Source organism: Oncorhynchus mykiss, chromosome 18 (assembly GCF_013265735.2).
Source record: "Oncorhynchus mykiss isolate Arlee chromosome 18, USDA_OmykA_1.1, whole genome shotgun sequence".
NCBI classification, from domain to species: Eukaryota; Metazoa; Chordata; class Actinopteri; order Salmoniformes; family Salmonidae; genus Oncorhynchus; species Oncorhynchus mykiss.
In genome coordinates, this window is record NC_048582.1 from 46,812,690 (window position 1) to 46,823,338 (window position 10,649).

The 10,649-nt window shown below is 44.0% G+C and overlaps 1 protein-coding gene across 1 annotated transcript in view; it reads right to left on the bottom strand.

The window, feature by feature from the left end:
• LOC110496384 (potassium channel subfamily K member 9-like) overlaps positions 1 to 10,159 on the bottom strand; it is a 43,754-nt gene extending 33,595 nt beyond the window's left edge. Inside the window, exon 1 of the mRNA XM_021572253.2 lies at positions 9,188 to 10,159. Within this exon, the coding sequence (XP_021427928.1) occupies positions 9,188 to 9,779 (592 nt within the window). The 5' untranslated portion in view covers positions 9,780 to 10,159. The remainder of the gene's footprint in view (positions 1 to 9,187) is intronic.
• Positions 10,160 to 10,649: the final 490 nt, after the last annotated feature.

The following is a 10,649-nucleotide window of genomic DNA, read 5'->3' on the forward strand; positions in this document are numbered from 1 at the left end:
TGGAAGGTGATGTAACAGATGGCTAGAATGTTTTTATGGAAGATCAAATAGTTAGTCAAAACTGCTACGTTGTGGCTTACATCCATATAAACTCTTTCTTCGTGGAACGTATCTCGTACAGTATAATTACAGTGTAATAACACTTGTATATAATTTGAGTTTCCATACCTATCTAGCTAAAACCACGTGTTTAAGATCTGAACACGTAACTAAACACTTTTCTGTAACACTTTTTAAACGCGCCAATGTGTTTAGAGTTTCAATGAAAACGTGTCACAATGTTTAGATTGTAAAGACCAGAACATGTTTACACGCTGTAACACTTTTTAAACACATTTATTCAACGCTAAAAACTGGGGGTGTTGTTTTCACAGGGTGTAAAGTTGTTTCCATATTTCCAAGCGTGCCTTTCAAGTGAATGTGAGCGAGACCCACCCACGACCGTGTCTGTTAGTGAAATAGATTGCTGCGTTCAATAAATGATATCCCTGAAGCCTTCACAAAGTGACTGCCTAAGTGAACGTGTTTCAATTCAAAGTAAACCCTTTATAACCACATACTGTATTACACGTTTCACAAGGCCTTTAGTTACGGCCTAGTTATCCTCAACATTGTGGTCTGAAAATCCTGGCTCATGGGCCACATCAGACGTGCCAGTCACAATAGGTTGGTTTGTGAAGTGATTTGAGGGAGGACACCCAACGATTAGAATATTTGATCAACCACAAGCTGCACTGAGTGACTGCTATGGTGAAGGACTTAACAAACAAGGCTACCTCAACCATCTAAACTGGAACAACCATCTCAGTAGCAGGTGCAATAAATCCGACCCCTTACAGATTGGATTAGTTTAGAACAATAGAAGTTGTTGTCTCTGTATAGTATAAGATCAATGAATCAGTCAATGTGCATGAGGAAACGGATATTAAAAGAAACGTTTTCTAAAAGTCTACGTGCGAAAAATCATGCTGGGAAATATGATGAGGCCTTTCCCATATATTTTCACTCTGAGAGAGTTAACGGAAATTAAGTCAATATAGCCGAGTAACAACAACACCAGGATTTCTTGAATCAAATGTCCTGTTCAGTTGTGCTGAAAGCTAGGTAGGGGGACAGACATCCCTAACACTCATCTGAATTAAAGGCAGGGAAAGTCACATCAATTTCTAATGACTAAATGTATTCCACGATGGGAAAGTAAACACTAATGTTTAAAATCTGAACACGAAGGAGATTTAGGTGTTCTCCTGGTTGGAAACTGACTGGAAAAAGCTGACTGTCATGTTTAGTCTTGCATTCTAAACGCCTGTGTTTAAGATGAGAACCTAAATAGCAAATCTAAATAGCTAATGGTTAAGTTTTAAACACTGACATTTAGGTTCTAAACGTGTCCCATGTTTCACATGTCCACATCACTAAGGAATTATCATGGTCCACACACACCAACGCAGTCGTGAAGAGGGCACGATAACGCCTCTTCCCCCTCAGGAGGCTGAAAAGATTTGGCAGCTGCATTGAGAGCACCCTGACTGGCTGATATCACCGCTTGGGATGGCAACTGCTCGGCATCCGACCTGCAAGGTGCTACAGAGGTTTGTGCGTACGGCCCAGTACATCACTAGGGCCGAGCTCCCTGTCATCCAGGAACTCTATTCCAGGCACCTCAATTACCTCGTACCCCTGCACATCGACTCGGTACTGGTACCACATGTTATCATTACTCATTGTGTATTTACAATGCATTCTGAAAGAATTCAGACCCCTTCCCTTTTGCATATTTACGTTACAGCCTTATTCTAAAATTGATCAAAAAATGTTCCCCATCAATCTACACACATTAACCCATAATGATTAAGCGAAAACAGGTTTTTAGAATTAAACACATTTCTTAAAAATAAAAAATGAAAATATATTATTTACATAAGTACTCAGACCCTTTGCTATGAGACTCACGTGCATCCTGTTTCCATTGATCATCCTTGATGTCTCTATAACTTGACTGGAGTCCACCTGTGGTAAATTAAATTGATTGAACATGATTTGGAAAGGCACACACTTGTCTATATAAGGTCCCACAGATGACAGTGCATGTCAAAGCAAAAACAAAGCTATGAGGTCCAAGGAATTGTCTGTAGCGCTCCAAGACAGGAGTATTGTGTTGAGGCAAAAAATCTCTGCAGCATTGAAGGTCCTGAAGAACACAGTGGCCATCATTCTTCAATGGAAGAAGTTTGGAAGCACCAAGACTCTTCCTATAGTTGGTCGCCCGGCCAAACTAAGCAATCGGGGGATACGGGCCTTGGTCAGGGAGGTGACCAAGAACCCGATGGTCACTCCGACAGAGCTCCAGAGTTCCTCTGTGGAGAAGGATAACCATCTATGCAGCACTCCACCAATCACACCTTTATGGCAGAGTGGCCAGGCGGAATCCACTCCTCAGTACAAGGCACATGACGGGCCTCCCAAGTGGCGCAGCGGACTAAGGCACAGCATCGCAGTGCTAGAGGCATTACTACAGACCAGCGTTCATTCCCGGGCTGTGCCACAAGTCCAATAGGACAGCGCACAATTGGCTCAGCGTCGTCTGGCTTAGGGTAGGGTTTGGCCGGAGGGGCTTTACTTTGCTCATCGCGCACTAGCAACTCCTTCTGGCGGGCCAGGTGCCTGCAGGCTGACCCCAGTTGGCAGTTGAACAGTGTTTCCTCCGACACATTGGTGCGGCTGGCTTCCAGGTTAAGGAGCACGGTCAGGTGGGTAATGTTTTGGAGGACACACCTTCGCCTCTCCCGACACACCTTCGCCTCTCCCGAGCCCATTAGGGAGTTGCAGCAATGAGACAAGATCGAAATTAAATGAATAAGGCACACGGCACGCTTGGAGTTTGCCAAAAGGCACCTAAAGCGCTCTCAGATCATGAGAAACAAGATTCTCTGGTCTGATGTAACCAAGATTGAACTCTTTGGCCTGAATGCCAAGCATCACATCTGGAGGAAACCTGGCACCATCCCTACGGTGAAGCATGGTGGTGGCAGCATCATGCTGTGGGGATGTTTTTCAGTGGCAGGGACTGGGAGACTAGACAGGATTGAGGGAAAGATTAACAGAGCAAAGTACAGAGTGATCCTTGATGAAAGCCTGCTCCAGAGAGCTCAGGACCTCAGACTGAGGTGAAGGTTCCCCATCCAACAGGACAGCGACCCTAAGCACACAGCCAAGACAACACAGGAGTGGCTTCAGGACAAGTCTCTGAATGTCCTTGAGTGGCCCAGCCAGAGCACAGACTTGAACTCGATCAAACATCTCTGGAGAGACCTGAAAATAGCTGTGCAGCAAGGCTCCCCATCCAACCTGACAGCTTGACAGGATCTGCAGAGAAGAATGGGAGAAACTCTCCAAATACAGGTGTGCCAAGTTTGTAGCATCATACCCAAGAAGACTCAAGGCTGAAATCGCTGCCAAAGATGCTTCAACAAAGTACTGAGGAGAGTTTGAATACTTATGTAAATGTTTTATTTCCGTTTTTTATTTTGAATACATTTGCAAATATTTCTAAAAACCTGAGTTTGCCAAAAGCCACCTAAAGCACTGAGACCATGAGAAACAAGATTCTCTGGTCTGATGTTACCAAGATTTAACTCTTTGGCCTGAATGCCAAGTGTCACGTCTGGAGGTAATCTGGCACCATCTCTACAGTGAAGCATGGTGGTGGCAGCATCATGCTGTGGGGATGTTTTTCAGCGGCAGGGGCTGGGAGACTAGTCAGGATCGAGGGAAAGATGAACAGAGCAAAGTATAGAGAGATCCTTGATGAAGATCCTTGATGAAGTAAAGAGAGCCTGCTCCAGAGAGCTCAGGACCTCAGACTGAGGTGAAGGTTCACCGTCTAACAGGACAGCAACCCTAAGAACACAGCCAAGACAACGAAGGAGTGGCTTCGGGACAAGTCTCTGAATGTCCTTGAGTGCCATCAAACACATGTAAATAAGATAACATTCCACCTATTCCACTCCAGTCATTACCAGGAGCCCGTCCTCACCAATTAAGGTGCCACCAATTTCCTGTGGCTTACATTCAACAACGGAAATATGGCCAAACTCTAAAGGGATCGTTTCACATTCAAATAGATCTAACCAGCTCATTCTACATGTAGATACAACTCTAAAGCCCATTCATTTGAATGTTCTTTAGCTGCTGTAACTTATAAAATACAATGGAAGGATACTACCTGTATCTACACTCTCCAGTAGCCAGTTAATACATTTTGCCAGGCTTATCTGAAGACGTGCTTAGTGCATTAGTTTCTTTTGCACCGTTAAGTGCCCGTGTTGAATAATATAATACGTAGATGGTGTCCATAACGTAGATGGTGTCCCCACGCACCTCTATGATTCAGAGGGGTTGGGTTACATGCAGAAGACACATTTCGGTTGAATGCATTCCGTTGCTCAACTGACTAGGTATCCCTTTTCCCTAACGTAGGCTTAAAGCCCACCTGCTCTGATCTTTGATACAGTTTAATCAAATATTGTTTGGGGGAAAATGAATTATTGATATTGATTTCTGTCTGATGAAAACCTCTTCTCTCCAAAACAGAAACTTTTCAGGAATTTGAAAAAAATGACCATATTTTCCCATTAACGAAAATACAATTATGAAACTTCAGACGCAATTTAGAAAATATTTTCTTGGTCCTGGAATCATTAAATGATCAGTATACATTGAGGGGAGTTACTGCTTTAAATAAATGTAAACAAATAAAATAAATGAAAATAGGCTAAAATGTAGGCCTACTCTCAGTGTAGAAACAATGCTATCTAATCTACTGCCTGTCTTTTCTTGGCCCTCTACAAAGACCATTATGAGTTTGTCTTGTTTTATAGAAATGCTGATTCACCTAAAAATCCATTGTTTTGGGGATGAGAGCTGCTTAAAGAGATGACCATATTGTGAAAAAAAGCAAAATAAATAAAAAAGAATTAACAATATGGGGATGAGGTAGGTGGATAGGCTATTTACAGATGGGCTATGTACAGGTGTGATATGAGATATGAGTCTCCAGCTTCAGTGATTTTTGCAGTTCGTTCCAGTCATTGGCAGCAGAGAACTGGAAGGAAAGGCGGCCAAACTGAGTAATTGGCTTTGGGGGTGACCAGTGAAATATACCTGCTGGAGCGCGTGCCACGGGTGGGTGCTGCTATGGTGACCAGTGAGCTGAGATAAGGCGGGGATTTACCTAGCAAAGACTTATAGATGACCTGGAGCCAGTGGGTTTGGAGGCGAACATGAAGCGAGGGCCAGCCAACGAAAGCATACAGGTCGCAGTGATGGGTGGTAAATGGGGCTTTGGTGGCAAAACGGATGGCACTGTGATAGACTGCATCCAATTTTCTGAGTGTTGGCAGCTTTCCAATCTTTGGGGATCTCAGACAATACAAAAGAGAGGTTGAACAGGCTAGTAATATGGGTTGCAACAATTTCAGAAGATAATTTTTAGAAAGAGAGAGTCCAGATTGTCGAGCCCGGGTGATTTGTAGGAGTTCAGATTTTGCAGCTCTTTCAGAACATCAGCTATCTGGATTTGGGTGAAGGAGAAATGGTGGGGGCTTTGTCGGGTTGCTGTGGAGGGTGCCGGGCAGTTGACCGGGGTAGTGCAGAACGCTAATGTGTTCAATGCTAATGCAGAACGCCAAAGGATGTTTTTGTGCTGGTCAAGGGCAGACAGGTCTGGAGTGAACCAAGGACTATATCTATTCCTAGTTCTATTTTTTTTTAATAGGGCATGCTTATTTAAGATGGTGAGGAAGGCACTTTTAAAGAATAGCCAGGCATCATCTACTGACGGGATGAGGTCAATGTCATTCCAGGATACCCCGGCCAGGTCGATTAGAAAGGCCTGCTCACAGAAGTGTTTTAAGGAGCGTTTGACAGTGATGAGGGGTGGTCGTTTGGTTGTAGACCCCTTACGGATGCAGGCAATGAGGCAGTGATTGCTGAGATCTTGATTGAAAACAGCAGAGGTGTATTTGGAGGGCGAGTTAGTTAGGATGACATCTATGAGGGTGCAAGTGTTTACGGATTTGGAGTTGTACCTGGTACGGTCATTGATAATTTGAGAGAGATTGAGGGCATCAAGCTTAGATTGTAGGATGGCCGGGGTGTTAAGCATGTCCCAGTTTAGGTTACCTAGTAGCACGAGCTCAGAAGATAGATGGGGGGCAAACAATTCATATATGGTATTGAGGGAACAGCTGGGGGCAGAGGGAGGTCTATTACAAGCAGCAACAGTGAGAGACTTGTTTCTGGAAAGGTGCATTTTTAGAAGTAGAAGATCGAATTGTTTGGGTACAGACTTGGATAGTAATACAGAACTCTGCAGGCTATCTTTGCAGTAGATTGCAACACCGCCGCCTTTGGCAGTTCTATCTTGGCGGAAAATGTTATAGTTAGCGATGGAGATTTCAGGGTTTTTGGTGGTTTTCCTAAACCAGGATTCAGACACGGCTAAGACATCCAGGTTGGCAGAGTGTGCTAAAGCAGTGAGTAAAACAAACTTAGGGAGTAGGCTTCTAATGTTAACGTGCATGAAACCAAGGCTTTTACAGTTACAGAAGTCACCAAATGAGAGCACCTGGGGAGTGGGAGTGGAGCTAGGCACTGCAGGACCTGGATTAACCTCTACATCACCAGAGGAACAGAGGAGAAGTAGGATAAGGGTAGGGCTAAATGCTTTACGAACTGGCCGTCTAGCACATTCGGAACAGACAGTAAAAGGAGCAGGTTTCTGGGCACGATAGCATAGATTCAAGGCATAGTGTACAGACAAAGGTAAGGTAGGATGTGAGTACATTGGAGGTAAACCTGGGCATTGAGTAATGATGAGAGTCTCTAGAGACGTTTAAACCAGGTGATGTCATTGCATATGTAGGAGGTGGAACAACATGGTTGGTTAAGGCATATTGAGCAGGGCTAGAGGCTCTACAGTGAAATAAGACAATAATCACTAACCAGGACAGTAATGGACGAGGTATATTGATATTAGAGAGAGGCATATGTAACCAATTGAACATATGGGTCCAGTGAGTGGTTGGGCTGACTGGGGGCACGGCGATTCAGACAGTTAGCAGGCCGATGCTAACAAGCTAACAGTTAGTAGGCCGGGGCTAAACAAGCTAGCAGTTAGCAGACCGGGTTGGCAAGCAAGCAGTTAGCAGGGGCTAGCAGTTAGCAAACCGGACAAGCAAGCTAGCAGTTAGTAGACCGTGGCTAGCAAGTTAGCCTTTGGGGGACGTCGCGATCCTGATGAAAATGTTCAGAGTTTGAGGTAGGAATCCGGGGATATGGAGAGAAATAGGTCCGTTATGCTCTGGTTTGAGTCACGTTGTTCGAACTGGCGAGAGCTTTCCGAGCTAAATGTTAGCTGATGACCGCTAGCAATGGCTTGCTAACTGATAGCTGGTAGGTAGCCTAGCTGGCTAGCTTCAGTTGAGGGATTCCAAATCCGAAGTAAATAGGAATACTGTGGAAAAAAAGCAGATCCACGCCACATTGGGTTAGGCGGGTTGCAGGAGAGTATCTCGAAGTTGAGGTTTAGGAAAATATTTTTAAAATATATATATACAAGGGACAGGACAAAGACGTCTGACTGCTATATCCTATATCCTGTTACCTTCTATCAAATTGGATATTGTGAAATCAGGCTAAAATTCGTTGGAGGAAAAGGAAGGACCTGATCATTTGGCTGAGAAAAGGTTATCTGCGTTTTATTCAGGCAGCTCGTGCATGGCCAGCTGCAGATCCTCCCTCATGACGTGGCTGTAGGCAGCGCAGCCTGCAGGAGCTCCAGGATGTGTCCTTTCAGCAGCTCAGCTCATGTTCAAGATGCAGCAACAGCTGACAGAATGAACTTCCGATAAAGTTACGTTCACACAATAATGCGATTGTTGTGGATAGTCTGGTTAATATAATAGTTCGTTTAATACGTTTACATGCTTTGCAAGAAGAACGACTTTCCCTAATAATGTGTTTACATGGACACATCTGAAATCAGGCTGATGGGAAATGCAGTAAATGGCCAATCAAAATAAACGTTCTACCACAGTGAGCATTATTTTTGTGAAGACTATTTGATTCTGAGTTCGGACATGTAAAGTTTGTATGTGAAAATTATTCACTTGCACATGCGTAGAAAGATTGCTCAGAAAACCAGGTATGTTATCGGTGTATGCTTACACCGATGATTAAAATAATCAGAGTAAGGTGTCAACATGACTAATGCCATACTCGGCCTTCTGCCATAATCAGTTTAATATCGATTTTTTTTAGTGTGAATGTAAACGTATTGATGCCTCCACAGTTTTTTTGTGTTAACGCTTAATCAATCACAACATTTTGTAACCTACCACTGGCATGATCTGTCATTAAATCATGACGGAAATGTAAAGGACTCGAACCTGTTTTCTACAGGGGTAATGCAGATGCAGCAACAGTCGTGCAGTTGAAATTATTATACATGTAGGCCTGTCATTATTTGGTTTCCAAAAATGTGTTCGAACCTATATCAGTGGCGTGGTAGGCTGATGGTGCAATGAGGGAATGATTGCATACAGTAACCTATATGTCTATTTTTTTGTGTAGGCTACTTATCTTTTCTGATAAATTGATTAGCTGCTGAAATGTATTACGGAAATGGTCCGTTTATCTATGCAGACGTATTATTTTTGATGCTACTAATGGTAGTAAATATGTTTTTATTATCTATAAAGTTGAGGTGCAGAAACATTGTCATTTTACTGGTATTGCATCATCATTCTGTTTCGCCTGTTAACGTACCAGAGTTATTTAGCTAAAACGACATTTGACCTACTTTTCTAAAACAATTTATGTTGGATAATGAACAGGTTTTAAGGGTTAGCGGGTAGTGGCTATAGACTACATGTTGCTGGACTAAGTTTAGTGAAACACTTGTCTGCACAATGCTATGTTGACTTTAATTCATTGTGCTATGTAGTGGTTATAAGTTATGTAACTATTTAAAATGGAGCCTTTTCACCACCCAACAACCACGAACCTGACTGTGATTAGCCTATCGACTGTATATCACCGCATAACTGGCATTATCTTGACACAGGGGTTGTGCGTAATGCTGTTACGCAATTAAACCTCCATGGAGTGTAGACTGCAGACTCACCTATGGTGGTGATGACTGTGATGGCAAAGTAAAAAGATCCAGCAAATTTCCACTGAACCCCAGCCCTGTGGGGCTCGGCCTCCATAATGATGGTCTCCAGTTTGCGGTAGTCGTCCTCGCTAATGTTATATTTCCCTTGGAGACGCTTCTCCTCTGCCTCCAGTTGTTCTTTCTCCCGCATCTCGAAATCTGACTCCAGGGCATCGAACACCGCGGCCCCGACCAGCAGGTACGTGAACGTGCAGATGATCAGGGACAAGGTCCGCACGTTCTGCCGCTTCATGACCACCAGGATCCGGCGAGTGAGGGGCTCATGTCCCCTCGTATCCCCCGGGAAGGCTGCGCAGCAATCGGGAAAGCGTTGGCAGCGGCTGGAAGAGGAGGGACAGACTGGCGCGTGTTGGTGACGGTGGACGGAGGAGCAGTAGTGGAGATTGCTAAGAGTGTGATCCCTGTAACAGGTCCCCAGATCCTGCTCCGGGTTCGCAGAGAGACACAGAAGACTGCTCGATCTCCGGGACCACGAGCCCTGCAGCCTAGAAACTCTGCGCAAAACCTGCCCAAACCAAGTCCTCCCGGCGCGTAGTGCCATCAACAAGCAGTTGCTAGATTCCTCTGTTGTCTTCTTATCGAAGTCAACGTTTTTATAACGAATTCAATTAAACACATATGGCAAATGAATGTTCGATTATTTTCGTTGTGAATCTGTAAATGTTTGATGCAGTATTTTCAGGTTGTATGTCATGCATTCCTGGAAGATTTAAAGAGAAGTGAACCGATCCACGAGAGGTTAGATGAGGGTGAACCATCTTTTCGCATCTGCTCCCAGTAAGTTTCAATAAGCAGCAACCTGTTCATTTCGGCGCCTCATCCTCAAGTGGCAGGCTATTTTTAACAACGAACCATCCCCCCCCATTCGCACATAATTAATTGACTGTGTGGAATCCAGAAATACAGCTCAGAAATAGAAGACATCGCCCGAAGTTATTACCATTTGATTCACAATGTGCTGTGTTGAGTCGTCGACAAGACAGAGGGATAAATGAGGAGAGCGACACAACTGAGGATCCGGGAGGAAAAAAGGCTACTCACTCAATTGATTCGCGCTGTGGGGATCTGAACCCAGGCAATGATCAGCACATTTAACCAAACAGAGATGTGACACTGTGCACAGCATAATTCGTGTCCATTGCGCATTTATATACTACAGATTCCTTTCGTTATATCGGATCATATTGCCCTGCTTTATTGTAAAGATACAACTATCCCAAAACCGTGACTCGAAGAACCACCTCGTGATCAATAAATCAACATTGACAAGAGGTTCAGTTTCAAATGTTCCTTTCCTAGAATAGTGACGCGGTGTTCTGCCTCAGGACCAAAAGTGCACTGTCACTGTGTAGCCTACTTTAGCAACCAGGAGCAGGCAAACCCAAAATATCGGTATAGCCTAACTGATAAA